At 42.7% G+C, this 16,004-nt stretch overlaps 1 protein-coding gene across 3 annotated transcripts in view; it reads right to left on the bottom strand.

The window, feature by feature from the left end:
* dus1l (dihydrouridine synthase 1-like (S. cerevisiae)) overlaps window positions 1-16,004 on the bottom strand; it is a 96,833-nt gene that overhangs the window by 66,743 nt on the left and 14,086 nt on the right. For 2 of the 3 annotated variants that reach the window (XM_072483412.1, XM_072483410.1), the window contains exons 6-8: window positions 14,225-14,307; window positions 11,881-11,984; window positions 2,834-2,978 (exon numbers count right to left, since the gene is read on the bottom strand). In XM_072483412.1, coding sequence (XP_072339513.1) covers window positions 2,834-2,978; window positions 11,881-11,984; window positions 14,225-14,307 — 332 coding nt within the window. The remainder of the gene's footprint in view (window positions 1-2,833; window positions 2,979-11,880; window positions 11,985-14,224; window positions 14,308-16,004) is intronic. The other variant, XM_072483411.1, reaches the window with a different exon arrangement.

The raw sequence follows: 16,004 nt of genomic DNA, 5'->3' as shown, positions 1-16,004 counted from the left end.
ATTTAAACACTAATTATTTTTTATCAATAAGAACTACAATTAAATATGCAGCAAATACAACTGGTTAAACCCCCTTTAACTCGCCCCACCCGCTACACACACACACTAGACAGACAAACAGTGGAAAGAGGGGTGTAAAATAATGATGAAAGTAAAGGCATGAGTCTTTGCATCAGATGAAATCTTCCAGTACATCTTCCTTTAATCTAGGTTTTTGTTTTCAGTCAGTAATGGTTTTCACTGTAGATTCATCCAGGTTCTACGCAGGTTCAGAAACCAGCGGATGGACAGTATTTGTGGAGAATGAGGGACACACTCAGCTGCCCTTCTCAGCATCCAGGATCTGATTGTCACTTCCTGCGTCCTCTGAAACCTATTTCAATCGGGAAGGATCCAATCACCACCTGCCGCGAGGCAGAATACGGCCGTTGGCCAATTCATTGGTTATCAGCCAACCAATTGAGCCGAATCCCTCCAATCTCTCGGGTGCCAAAAAGTCTGGGATTTTCTGTTCAGAGATAAACATCCATAGCACATTTTGTAACTTTTGAGTTCCTCACTTCCACTGCTCGACTTAAAGTTACAGATCCATTAAATATCCAGGAATCAAAATGATAACCAAAGTAAAAGAAATGGGGGATAAGGGAATCAACAGGAAGGACCCTTACACTGGATATGGACGCGGACTGCTTCGGTATCTGAGGAATCATGAATAGTACTGAACATTGCACAGTCATCAGTAAACATCCCCACTTCTGACATTATGGGCCGAATTCTCCCATTAGGAACTAAGTCCCATAGCGGAGGCAGGGATGGGATGCATTTCCCACTGCGGAGGCCAGCAGGAAACAACACCATATCTTCCGGCCCTGACCTCATTAATTATGTATCCAGGGGGGCATTAGCGCTGCATTCCATGGCAGGGCAAGCATGGCGGCACACATCCCACCTTCATATCTAGTACAATATCTAAAAGACAGCCAACATTACTGAACACCGTTGAAGAAAGAAGATGGATTTCTAGGAACACTAGAGGCTGGAAGCTGGACCACCAGATTGAATCTGGAAGATCCACCTGAAAGATGCTACCCGGCCCATTGTTGTCGTGTTCCAGGGTTGTTGACAGCCTCCATCTTAACTCTGGAGGCAGCCCCAGGGACCGTGCAGGTGAATTCCGACCTCAGTACGCCATGTTGCACCAGACGTGTTTGGGACCGGTCGGTGTGTTTTCCCACTGGCATCACGGAGAATCGGGCGTGGGGGGGGTGGGGGTGGGGGGTGGGGGTTGGGCTTCAATCTGCATTCCATTAGCGGGAAACAAGTCAGTTTCACACTGGCCTCCAGCAGATTTCCCAATCCTCCAAGGCAGGCACCAGCACACGATCCCACAGGAAATTCATGCCAGCGTAATACCAATTTTTGGATTCCTGCCAAATTCTCCCTCTGGCCCTCCATTGCGTCAACTGGCGGGAACATGGGAGAATTCAATGGAAAGGTCATTGATCAAACAGCTGAAGATGGTTGGGCCTAGGACACTAGGAACTCCTGGGACTGAGATGATCTACTTCCAACAACTATGACTATTTTCCTTTGTGCTATGTATGACTCCAATCAGTGGAGTTTTCCCGATTTTCATTGATTCTAGTTGCAAACTTCATGTCCTGCAGATTTCTGGACTAATTGATTTTGAAATAAGATGTGTCAATCTTGGCTCTGTGATAGCACTGTCCCCGCCAAATAAAAATGCATCTTCAAACCCTACTCCAAAACCTGAACACAAAGCAGGTTGATACTTCACGATGAGGGATGCTGCAATATTGGAAGTGATATCCTTCAGATGAGACTATTAAAAAACATCTGTTTTACAATCATCTGTCCTTTCAGGCAAACATAAAAGATTGCATGGCACTATTTGAAGAGAAGGCACAGGTTTATCCTTGGTAGCTAGGCTAACATTTATCCCTCAGCCAACATCACAAGAACAGATTATTTATCTTATTGCTGTTTGCTCATGTGTGAATTGGTTGCATCTTTTTCCAATAGTAGAAGTGTGGTTAATCCACACAAGGATTTCATTACTCGCGAAGCACTTGGAGATATCTGCAGTCACACATGGCGCTATAAAATTGCAAATTATTGCTATTCTTTCTTAACCAATGATTCCATGATTGCGAACATGGTTTATAGTTTGTCTTTTGATAAGTTGTACAATCCTTCTCCAAAGCATCAACTCCATTGCCCACTTCTGCAAGATAGCCCTTGATTCAATTTTTACCACTCTGATCATAATCGAGGATATGTGCAGCAATAACTATATTTTTTTTAAACCCCCTTCACGGTCATTTCCAGAGACCCTCACGAATGCAGCCTTGACACTTCTTCCATCATGTAGATGCTACCTTTAATGACATAATCCAAAGCCATGAGATCAGTTATCACATGTACACTGAAGACACGAAGACTGACATCTTGCCACCACACCTTTGACATTCCACTATCATTTTCCAGCTTGTTCAACATCCAGTCTTGGATGAGCCATTGCTACCTCCAACTGAATATTGGGAAGACCGAAGCTTTTGTTTTGTCTACTACAAACCCAATACCCTCACCACTGACTCCAGCCTTCCCCTGATGCTGAACCAGGTAGTCCACTTTCTTGGCATCCTGGTTGACCTTGAACTGAGCTCCCAACTTCATATATTTGCGATCAGACAAACCGACTATAAAGTAAACAAAGTTTACAATGTTATCTAGACAGCTCACTGTGAAATGATTAATCACAATCACAATGTCAAATAAGCCAACACTGCAGAAAATGTGTTAATCGACTCACGTGTGATGCCAGAGTTTGAAGAGATGAGCTCTGACAAATGAAAGAGGACAAGGATATTGGTTGACAATCTCCAAATACTCTTCTGCTATCTCCCACACAGGTGGTTTTCGGCCTTCAAAAAGAGCTGGATTATGTAGGTTACCTTCTGTCAGCAAGAGGAAGAAAAATAGTTTTAAAATTACATTAGTTAAGGAATCAGGTCTATTATACCTATATTTTCCATTTCAATTTTTTCCCATCTCCATCGAACATTTGTGAAATCACAGAGTTCTTATCGTGATGCAATTACATGAATAACAGGCCTTCAAGTACATTGGTTAGTGAGTAGTTGTTATTCAATGAGTTTTGTCTTGACCTCACCTGACATCAACTTCAGAAACCGAAACTTATCACTTTAAAAAAAATCTTCAATACCAATTTCCCTGCCTAATCAATCAGAGACAAAAACTGTATGGTCATCAATCACTGCTCCTGCAGATGTCAACTGTGATTGAGGATCAGTCCTCACTTTATAGTCTGTACAGCTCAGCTACTCAAAAGGATAAACTTAGGGCAGCATGGTGGTGCAGTGGGTTAGCCCTGCAGCCCCATGGCGCCGAGGTCCCAGGTTCGATGCCGGCTCTGGGTCACTGTCCGTGTGGAGTTTGCACATTTTCCCAGTGTTTGCGTGGGTTTCGCCCCCACAACCCAAAGATGTGGAGGCTAGGTGGATTGGCCACACTAAATTGCCCCTTAATTGGAAAAAATGAATTGGGTAATCTAAATTTATATTAAAAAAGGATAAACTTGCTGAGTCATAAGATGCTTGTACAGGTTTTAACTCATTCTTCAGAATCATGCATCAAATTAAAGGCTGCGACATCTTAAAATAAGAGTATAATTCCTGGTACAAGTTTCTACATTTACAGTCATAGAGTCCTAAAGGATAGATAAGGCCATTCGGCCCATCATGTCTGTGCTGGTCAAAACCAACCACCTAACTATTCCAATCCCATTTTCCAGCACTTGGCCCATAGCCTTGTATGCTCTGGGATTCCAAGTGCACATTTAAATACTTCCTAAATGTTATGAGGGTCTCTGCCTTCACCGCCCTTTCAGGCAGCAAGTTCCAAACTCCACCCTCTGGTGAAAAATCTTTTCCTCACATCTGCTCTAAACCTCCTGTCCCTCAACTTAAATCTATGCCCCCTGGTCATCAATCTCTCCACCAAAGGGCTGTCCACTCTATCTATGCCCCTCATAATTTTATACGTCTCAATCATGTTCCCCCCCCCCACCCCCCCCCCCCCACCCCCCACACTCAGTCTCCTCTGCTCCAAGGAAAACAAAAAACAACCCTAGTCTATCCAATCTCTCTCCAGAACTAAAACTCTCCAGCTGAAGCAACATCCTGGTAAATCTCCTCTGCACCTTTTCCAGTGTTCTGACATTCCTCTATAATGTGGATTCCAGAACTGCATACAATACTCCAGCTGCGGCCTAACCAATGTTTTATATGGGCAGCACGGTGGCGCAGTGGTGAGCACTGCTGTCTCGAGGACCCCGGTTCAATCCCGGCCCCAGGTCACTATCCGTGTGGAGTTTGCACATTCTCCCCATTGTGTGTGTGGGTCTCACCCCCACAACCCAAAGATGTGCAGGCTAGGTGGATTGACCATGCTAAATTGCCCCTTAATTGGAAAAAAAGTAATTGGGTACTCTAAATTTTTTATTTTTAAAAATATATATATTTTTTAATTTATACAGTTCCAGCATAACCTTCCTGCTCTTAAACTCTATGCTTCAGCTAACAAAGGCAAGTATACCATATTCCTTCTTAACCACTTTATCCACTTGCTCTGCTACCTCAAGGGACCAGTGTACATGAACACCCATGGTCCCTCTGATCCTCGGTGCTTCCTTGGGTCCTGCCATTTATTATGTATTCCCCTGCCTCGTTTGTCCTGCCCAGATTCATCATGTCACACTTAACCGGATTGAATTCCATTTGCCACTGATCAACCTACCTGACGAACCAGTCTATATCCTCCTGTAATCCAAGGCTATCCTCATCACTATTTACCGCCACCCCAATTTTCATATCATCTGTGAACTTACTGATCAACCCTCCTACATTCATATCCAAATCATTTATGTAAACCACAGACAGCAAGGGACCCAACACTGATCCCTGCGCGACCCTACGGGAAACTCCCAGTCAGAAAAACACCCCTCGACCATCACCCTCTGCTGCTTGCCACTCAAATTTTGGATCCAATTTTCTAAATTTCATTGGATCCCATTGTCATGTGAGAGTACCTTTAAGAAATGGGTGTTTATAAATGGGTGTGTATATAAATATCTGTAGTGAGTGTACCTTTAAGAAATGAGTGTTTATTACTGCAGTGATGTCAGAGAGTGGGTGGGGCTAGGCGGTCTGTCAGCTTTTTACTTTTGTTTTAGGCTGTTTGCTGCAGGGTGTTTTATAGTTTCATTTTCAGGGCTGGATAGCTGCAGTCACAGCCAGAAGGGGTATTAGTCTCTCTCTCTCTGTAATCTAAAGACTGTAAATTGATCCTTTGGTGATTTAAAACTAATAACTTCTCTCAGTAGTGACTTTAACTTGATGTGCTTCTGTTAAAAGTTCTTTTTTTTTTTTATAAAAGTCTTATGGATGTTAAAAGGACAGCTTAAGGATTACCTATTCTTATGTTGTATTCTTTGGGGGTTGTATTTGAATTAATGGTTGCTAAGATGTTCAATATGGTTTAAAAAGGTTAACTTGAGTTTATAGAATAAACATTGTTTTGCTTTTAAAAATACTTTCCCATTTCTGCTGTACCACACCTGGAGAGTGGGCCATGTTCTCCCCATACCACAATCTATTAAAAGTTGTGCGTCAGGTGAACTCCATGATACACTTTGGGGTTCTCTAAACCCTGGCCCATAACACCATGGGCTCTTACCTTCGCTAAAGTCTCCCATGTGGAACCTTATCAAAAGCCTTGCTGAAGTCCAAGTAAACTACGTCAAATGAATTGCCCTCATCTACATACCTGGTCACCTCTTCGAAAAATTCAATCAAGTTGGTCAGACATGACCTCCCCTTAACAGAACCATGCTGACTGTTCTTGATTAATCCCTGCCTCTCTAAATGCAGATTAATTCAGTCTCTCAGAATTTATTTCCAATAGTTTCCCCACCACATTGACAGGCCTGTAGTTTCCTGGTTTATCCCTTCCTCCCTTTTTGCAGAATGGTACCACATTGGCAATCCTCCAGGACCTCTCCCGTGACCAGAGAGAAATTGAAAATCATTGCCAGCCCCTCTGCTAATTCCTCCCTTACCTCACTTATTTCATCTGGCCCTGAAGATATGTCTCATTTTAAGTCTGCCAGACCACTCAAACACTCTGTCTATGTCAATCTCTTTAATTTTATTACAGTCCTTCTCCCAGATTTCTATACCCGCACCGTCCCTCTCACAAGTGAACACCAGCACAAAGTATTCATTTTGAACCCTACCTACATATTCCGACTCTACATACAAATTGCCACTATGGTCCTTAATGGGCCCTTCTCTTTCCCTAGTTAACCTTTTACCCTTAATGTACTTGTAAAACAACTTCAGATTTTCCCTCATTTTACCTACCAGTATGTTTTCATGTACTCTTTTTGCTCTCCTTGCACATTTTATACACCTCTGGAGCTTCTGCTGTTTTAAGCCCTTGATATCTGCCGTAAGCCTCCCTTTAATTGGATTTGTTAGTCCCACCCTTTTTCTTGATTAGAACATGTTGGCCCTGTACTTTCCCTATTTTCTTCTCGAATGCATCCCACTGTTCTGTCACAGATTTATCTAAAAGTGTCTGCTCCCAGACCACTCTGGCCAAATCATATCTGATCTGATTAAAATCAGCCTTCCCCCAGTTCAGAACTTTGAGCTCAGACCCACCCTTGTCCTTTTCCATAACAAACCTGAATTTAACAGAGTTAGGATTACTGTCTGCAAAATGCTCCCCCACTGATACTTCAACCAATTGGCTGGCTTTGTTATCTAATATTAAGTCCAGGACCACCCCCTCTGGTCCAGTTTGCATTCTGCACTTGCACTCTGCAATTTACATGAAACCATGTCACCATGCCACATGAAGAGTTTTGTTTACGAGTAAAAATTGTGTGCAAGCTGTGACTTAACGCCTACAAAGCACAAACTGCCTTTAACTATTATGCTCAGAATGCTAATGAAAAACAACACATGCTTACTCTCACAATAAAAACAGGGATGGTGCAGCCTAGGCATCAACATACACGTATTAGGAATATACAGAGGCATCTATAGATAATATTGAATTTTTTAAATGCACAGCTAATCCACCTAACTTGCACATCTTTGGACTATGGGAGGAAACTGGAGCACCCGGAGGAAACCCACACAGACATGGGATGAATGTGTAAACTCCACACAGCCAATCACCCTAGGTCGCTGTTCTGCAATAAAGTATGTTCTCCTGTAAATGGGTTTCAATATGCTTTGTTTTTTTTGCTTGGCTTTTGTGAAGTAACAACTCTGACTGAAGTATGTGATGCAAGTGCTGCTCCCTGTTTGGTCTTTATTTTCTGAAATCGACACTGGTTAACAGAATCTGCTGTTATAATATGAATATCTTTCCTGGTTTGATCTCAATGGATTAGAAGTTGGGGTGGGCAACCACAGAAGAACGGAGCAGGCTTCTGGGTGCAGAAATGGACTGGGCAGATGGCCTGCCTTGGGTTCCAGCACTGTGTGCAAAATACTAAAAAAAAAAGAAAAATACATAAAACATTCTTCCAGCATCCAGCAGTTCCACACACACTCCCTATCCATGCCAACCCATGTCACCTCATGTTCTGTACCACCCCAAGGCCCCACAAACTCTATGCCAACCGATGCTTCTGTGCCCATCCCTCATGGACCCTCTTATCCACCATGCAAACATATGCCCCTCAGCTCACCTCCATATCCTTCAGGCAAACTTATGCCTGAGTACCCACCCCGTTACCCTATAAACCCTCTATGCCAATGTATGCCCTTCTGTTCGCCCCCATGACCAATCATACCATCCATATCAACCTATTCCCCTCTGTTCATTCCCCATGGCCCTTTATAGTCTCTATGCCAACTTAGTGCCAACTCATGCCTCCCACTCACCAGACTTTGTTCTTACAACTGCCAACTCACCCTATATCTACCGATAATGAGGACCTCAAGGCCCATGAAGAGAAATGACAAAATAAACTTCTAAGTGTCTATTTGCAGATTTCACTATATTGAAAAAAACTTGCATTCATAAAACCACATTTTCTACATATTACATTCCTTCGCCTATATAAAGCTTCATAACAACAAACATTTCATTCAAGTGTGCGATGTTTTGTAACCACAAGCAGTGGATTTCATAGCACCACTTCAAAAAGTCTTGAACACTTGAAACTATTAATCAAATTGTGAAATGGCAGGCACCCTACTGTGATAATGGTTGGTTGTGAAATCAGTCATGTAAAACTGATCCAGTAATAGAAATCCTCAGGCTTATGTCAATGGAGTGAAAGACAAACTAATCCACAAGGTTCAGACCTACTCTTATCAGGCTACCAAATTAGACTTCTGTGGAGGCAGCTATTGATTCAAATGGCTAGCTCCCTCCTTAAATCACACGTGAGAAACACATACAATTTTCGGGCAATTCTGTCTTTTTCACCGCCATGGAGAAGCTCTCTTGCCTGGTGAAAATCAGGGCATTTCTATCAGTTTTAAATTATCTTTGAAGAAATACAGATTCAGAGAAGCATAGCAAATCGGCCCTTCAAGTCTGCTCCGCTATTCATTGTGATCATGGCTGATCGCCCGACGCAATAACCTGTTCCCGATTTCCCCCATATCCTTTGGTCCCTTTAGCTCCAAGAGCAATATCTAACTCCTTCCTGAAAACATAGAGGCCAGATTCTCCTGGAGGCGTGGGGTGGCTTCAATGGGAATTCCCATTGACAGCAGCGGGAACAGAGAATCCCGATATCACCAAACGGAACGCCTCCCCCTGCAGCCAAGATACACACGACTGGGGGGGTCCCAGAGAATCCCACCCACAATGTTCTGGCCCCAACTGCTTTCTTTTGTAGCAAATTTTGTAGCTCACCACTCTCTGGTTGAAGAACTTTCTCCTGTTCTCTGTCCTAAATGGTTTACCCTGTATCCTCAGACTGAGACCCTTCTGGATGTCCTTGATGCCCCAAGCATCAGGATCATCCTTCCTGCATCTACCCCATCATAGAATTCCTACAGTGCAAAAGGAGGCCATTCTGTTTTTGCTAGCAAAGTGGACAACCTCACAGTTTTCCACATTTTACTGCATCTGCCAAGCATTTGCCCACTCACTCAACTTGTCAAAATCACATTGAAGCATCTCTGCATCCTCCTCCACCCTCCCACCCAGCTTTGTGCCATCTGCAAATTTTGAGATATTACATTTAGTTCCCTCATCCAAATCATTTATATTGTGAATAGCTAGAGTCCTAGCACTGTTCCCTGCGGTACCCCACTAGTTACTGCCTGCCATTTGGAAAAAGGCCCGTTTATTCCTACTCTTTGTTTCCTGTCTGCCAAGCCGTTTTCTATCTATCTCAACACACTACCCCCAAACCCATGCACTTTATTTTTACATGCTAATCTCTTACATGGGACTTTGTCAAAAACCTTCTGAAAGTCCAAATAAACCACATCCACTGGTGCCCCCTCATCAACTCTATTAGTTACATCCTTGAAGAATTCCAGTGAATTTGAGTATGATTTCCCTTTCAGAAATCCATGCTGACTCTGTATAACCCCGCCACGGTTTTCCAAATGCTCTACTATTAAATCTTTTATAATGGACTCTAGCATTTTCCCCACTATGGAGGTCCAGCTGAACCTTTTTTTAAAACAAACAGCTTGAGCCAGTTGTTAACAGGATCTAGCTTGCTTTTTTTTTTTTTTTAATATTTTTTTTTTTTAAATTTAGAGTAGCCATTTATTTTTCTTTTACAATTAAGGGGCAATTTAGCATGGCCAATCCACCTAACCAGCAAATCTTTGGGTTGTGGGGGTTAAACCCACGCAGACATGGGGAGAATGTGCAAACTCCACACGGACAGTGACCTAGGGCCGGGATTCGAACCCAGGTCCTCAGTGCCGTAGCCCCAGTGCTAACCACTGTGCCACATGCCACCCTTCCAGCTTGCTTTTTGACAACAACTCCCGCCACTGGACATTTATTTTTAGATCAAAAAAACCCCAAACTATTTCAGAAAGGCATTGCTACTTTTTCCCTCCAATTGCTTAAAACCTGTTTGCATACTTTTGTAAGTATGAAGCACCAAAAACCTTTTGTACTTTTCAGCCAGCTGGCCTGCTACCTGTCAAAACCATTTCACCTTGCTACTTCTCTGCCCACAAGATACAGTTCATCAAGACTGCCTTTAGTGAAAATTATGAAATAGCTTGCATGCATATTTATGTATTAGTTAATAAAAAAGTGTAATTTTGCGCTGTACTTACTTTTCCTATGAAGTTAAATTTCAGCTAAATGCCACCTGCTTTGCTGGAAAGTAAATGTATATTTTGGTTTTGATTATCGAGGATATCTCTGGTGAGTGAATGCCACAGCACACGGACTTATCAGTGAGGAAGAATGGGAGAAGGCTGGAGTGCAGCATAAATGTCCATCTACTGGGTGGGCCGAATGGCCTGTTTAGATGTTGTACATTCTGAATAATTACGCTGCGGTGTTGTAGTACGTAGGTTTGCACTCATTATTATGCAGGAGGACAGTAGTTGACACGGACGGAGGATTGTTTTTATTTGAAAGAAAGCTGCTCAAAGTACACTTTAAACCGCAGCCTAGGCTGGAGATCTGTGCCCAACCTTCTTGTGGGGAATTTGACAATGCTGTGCCCATTTGTGCTGTCTTATTGAACAGCTGACATCCACAAGTCTCAGAATATGTTGTTACCCTATTGAGAAAATAAATTCAATTTACATTTGGGTGGCGATATCTGCTTTATTAGTTTGCTATTGTTTTAGAAAATGTCTCTTAATTCTCCACTAACAGCAGATAACACACAGGACATTTGATTTTTTGGGGAGTTCTCTCGGTTTTCAATTGGTTGTAAGTGTAGGGAAGTGCTAGGCCAGTGTCCTTTGCAGAAGTGAAGCAAAAATTGGATCCAGCTCACCGTGGGCTCTTGGATGTTTGGCCTGAGAATAGGCTATCCAACCATTCCTTTGATAGCTGAAGGATAGGTGAAGAATGGAAATAAGTGCACATATTAAACGGTTTGTGAGGACACTTTTTTTTTTGGCAATACAGAGTACAGTTTTCATGGAAGCTATCTTTGCTCATTTTCCTTTGAAATATGTAACAACGTCCATGGGGTTACACTTGGAAAATGAAGGTCAAGTACAGCTGTAGAGTGAAATAGGATAAAAGGGTGGTGGAATAATTGGATGAGACTGCACAGAGGCCATTCAAACACCTTTTCTGCCATCATTTTATATTATTCTTTGATTTATACAGTTTAAGATTCATTAGCAAAAGTTTAGAGCAATTTGAGTTGTTGATCAGGCAACCAGGTTTCCAACTATGCAATTCTTCGCATTTCTACTTTTGTTCAGTTCTGCAGAAGAGTCATTTAGACTCGAAATAGCAACTCTGTTTGTCCACAGATGCTGCCAGACCTGCTGAGTTTATCCAGCATCCTCTGTTTTTATTAAAGTTTCCTGTTGTAGAGGCTGAGTTTGATCACCACTCTCTAAAGCAAACAATGGCACTGATGTAATTGCAACATGGGAAGTTGACAACGTCAATTTCTTTTATAAACATTGACAATGCAATTTATAATGGAAAAGTTGCCAATCAGAAATAAGGTTTCATCAACAGAAAATACATGCTGATCTGAGATTTTATATATATTGTGTTAACAAATGAAAATGTAAACTAAAATCAGGCAGGTTAATTAGAAATAGCTGAAGTAAATTTGCTTTGGGGACATACCTGCACTCATTACACCTTGTACATCGGTTTCCTGAATGCATCGCTCAACGTCGCTCAGGTACTGGATGTTACCATTTGCAAAAACAGGGATGTTCATTTCTTTCCTGCATTGAACAGCATATTGAATTTATTCTAGGAACATCTTCAGTTATCAGACTTGCAATAAATGATCTGTGTAAATGAATACGGTCAATTGTAGTGTATATATATTGACCTTCATAGATGAAAAGATCAAAAAATTACTGTCAACAATATTGCTGCAGTATTGTCTTAGAAAACACTCCTATGCATTATATTGAGAAAAATATATATTTGATGGAAGGATTAAATTGACAGAATGAAATGCTTTTACTGGGAGCTTATTTTACAAATCCATTGCTCTGTAAGAAAATGCCTCCTAATCTCCAGTTTTGCTTGATTATAATTCATTCTAGCTCTATGCTCCCAGGCCAAATTCTGCTTCTACCCATTAGGTGCATAACATTCTTTCCCTGTTCCAATAGCCTTTATGGATATTATAAGCTTCAGTTTTTCAAAATCAAAATACCACGGACAGCAGAAATTGGAAATAAAAGCAGAAAATGTTGAGAATACTCAGCAGATCAGGTGGCATCAATGGAGATGGAAACATTTCAGGTTATTTTTCTCCACTGATGCTGCCAGACATGCTGAACATTTCCCACATTTTCTGCTTTTATTTCAGATTTGCAAATTTAATCTTGGAACTTTTTGTTTCTATTCATTCATATGGTGTTGGCATCGCTGGCTGGGCCAGCGTTTATTGCCATCCCCAAATTGCCCTTGAACTGAGTGGCTTACTAGGCCACTTCAGAGGGCATTTAAAAGGCACCACATTACTGTGGATCTGGAGTCATATGTACACCAGACCAGGTAAGCATTGCAGATCCCCTTCCCTAAAAAGGACATTAGTTAACAAAATGGGTCTTCGCAACAATCGACAATGGTCATCATTAGACTTATAATTCTCGACATTATTGAATTCAAATTTCACAATCTGAACTGCTGAGATTTGAACCTGGGTCTGCAGAGCACGACTCTGGGTCTCTGGATTATCATGGTATTATCCTTATCATTTTCCTCTAAACCCTCTCCAGCATATAAAAAGAGATGCAACAGTGAAGGGAACAAAAAGGCAAAACTGAGGAGCGACGGTGGGTGGGTTCCCAGGATCCAATGTTTGTGAATGAATTTCCAATTATTTATTTGGCTTGAAACTTTAAGAACAATGCAAAGTGGTAGAAGGCAGAGTGATATCAGGTGAGCTTCTACATTCCCATTGTGTTCCAAGACCATTAGTGTCGAAAGAGGAAGCTGCAAAAAGACATGAATTTCACCACGTGCTGTGGAAGGTACTCACAAGACGATAGAAATGAGCAATTAAAGGGTGTTCACTACTGATGGAAAGAGTAAGAGTTGCTTGAGTGGGATCAGACATCGATAGAATCCCACATACCGAGGTTTGGTCTGTTTTACAGGGCTTTATTAAATATTTGAAAGTTATGACCAGCTGTAAGACTACTTCCTAACAGGGCGATGGAGTAAGGGAGAATCATAGATCCCCGACAGTACAAAAGGAGGCCTATTGGCCCATCGAGTCTGCACCGACCCTCTGAAAGAGCACCTTACCTAGGCCCACACCCCCACCCCACCTAACCTTTTTGGACACTAAGGGGCAATTTAGAATGGTCAATTCACCTAACCTGCACGTCTTTGGATTGAGGGGGGAAACCGGAGCACCCGGAGGAAACCCACACAGACACGGAGAACAGAACGTACAAAGAGAATGCACAAATTCCACAGTCACCCGAGGCTGGAATTGAACCCAGGTCCCTGGCGCTGTGAGGCAGCAGTGCTAACACTATGCCACCGTGAAGGGTATTGAGTGAATGAAAATGAGTAGAAGAGATCATTACTGTTCTTGCAGTTGACCTTGGAGCTGCTGCTGTTCCTTCCTGAAGGTGTGGTGATTTGCATAGGGAAAGTAGCATGATAAAAATATTAAAATATATAACAATTGCCCTCTAATAGCAACAGGCACCTAGCACTGGTCACGACAAAATCTAAAATTAATAATTTTCACAAGATCAAATAAATCACTGATATTTTACTTGTGTTCACATGAAGTTGGACAGGACTGCTTTCATTTTACTTGCAAGACTTTGATAAGATGACCAGAAATAAATCAAGATTCCACTCCTAACCGGGAATTCCTCCACTCCCTTTGCTGATGAGAAAACTGTGAAGAATTCATTGACACTATTTAGGTCAATGTTCACTTGTCACCGATTATTCTGTAGTATGCGCAGTGGTATTGGCTTCTCACCTCACAGCTTTTATGTGTTCCCAGTCAGCTATACCGGTCAGAGGCCCTTTTTGTTCCTTGGTACGACCGTGAACAGTTAACAGCTGAAACAGATTATCGCTTGTATATGTATTTAAAAACCATAACATTTGGAAAGCACTTAAGTCAACAACAGTTGTGTGGCGAGCGAGCAGCATAATTCTTCTTTTAACTATGTCACATAATGAACTTGACTGAAATGAAACTGAGCAAGCATTCATCTTATTCCATGAAAGATTAGGTAGATCTGCTAGCTGTAATAGGACTTACTGCATTTGAGCGTTGGTTTGCTAAATAAAAAACATTTTCTCATCTGTCACGTCTCCCTTCATATTTACAAAAGGAACAGAATTCTTAAAATGGTTTAAAATAATTTGAGAGTCTGTTACTAAGTCTTATCAGGTTTAAAGATTAAGACAGATTTTTTTGCTGCAAGTCCGTACCCACAAGACGATGTTGAGACAATGCAAATGTACTGTTTAGGGGCTCTTTACAACCAAAACAAAAGCTCGACTAATCATTTTGGCTTGTGCTCGATTTTAACAGTCCCAAGGATGGATGTGCAAAAATTTCCCTAAACCAGTTCATTCAATACGATAATTGGATATTGCACTCCAGGTCACAGGTTTTACTTTAGGAGAAAATATCTGAAAGTAAATGCGGGTCACAGAGGGCACGATTCTCCGCTCCCGCGACTAAGTGACCACGCCGTCGAGGTTCACGACTGCTCGTAACGGCCCCGATCGCGACCGATTCAGGGCCCGAAAATGGGCTAGGATCGGGGCCGCGAGAAAGTCGGGGGGGCGTATCGTTAAAGCAGCGTAGTCAGCGCGCGCCGGGCATTGGCGCCGCATAAAACCGACACCGCGTCATCCGCCGCCTAACTGGCGTCACCCGCGCATGCGCGTGGTTGCCGTCTTCCCCAAGGCCGCCCCGCAAGAAGATGTCGGATGGACCCTGCGGGGCGGCGGAGGAAAGGAGGTCCTCCTTCAGAGAGGCCGGCCCGCCGATCGGTGGGCACCAATCACGGGCCAGACCTCTTTTGAGTGCAACCCCGGTGAAAGAACCCCCCTCGCCCACCCACAGGCCGCCCCCCCAGCGTTCCCACGTTGTTCCCGCTGGCAGCGACCAGGTGTGGATGGCGCCGGCGGGAAGCCGGCGCTTTCGGCAGGCCGCTCGGCCCGTCCGGGCCGGAGAATCGCCATTTTGGGTGTCCCGGGCGATTCTCCTGCCTGCGCCGCGCAGAACTCGACGGGGCCGTTCGGGTGCATCGCGAGTGGGCGTTGGACCGGCGTCGCGGGGAAAAATGGCCGCCAGGCGATTCTCCAAACCGGCGTGTGAGTGGAGAATCGCGCCCAGAGCTTCTGAGCTAATTTTAATTCTCCCAAATTCAAAATATCTGTTTAGATAAAGGCTAACTTTGTATTTATAAAATGCCGTATAACATTAAAACAACTCAGTGCTTCAAAAATTAGCTTTGAAGTGCAATGACTGTGGTGGGAGTTGCTTGCAAACAACACATTGATTATTAGATAGCTACCTCCAGTCTTCTGCAGAATTAGATCAGGTATACTTAAATCAATTAACAGCAGGGTAGGATCCAGTTTTGATACTTATCTAGAATAAGCAAGTTACCAATTGCGTGAAGGAATATTCTGATCTCAGATTTTTGTTTTAACTCCTGTCCAAATATTAACATTTTGATTTACTTTGCAAACAGAGAAAAAAAATGTAAGTACTACTGCTTTCCAATCTGATTATA

This window comes from Scyliorhinus torazame, chromosome 18, assembly GCF_047496885.1.
Source record: "Scyliorhinus torazame isolate Kashiwa2021f chromosome 18, sScyTor2.1, whole genome shotgun sequence".
NCBI classification, from domain to species: domain Eukaryota; kingdom Metazoa; phylum Chordata; class Chondrichthyes; order Carcharhiniformes; family Scyliorhinidae; genus Scyliorhinus; species Scyliorhinus torazame.
The sequence above is the reverse complement of the archived record's forward strand: the minus strand, read 5'-3'. Positions and strand labels throughout refer to the sequence as shown.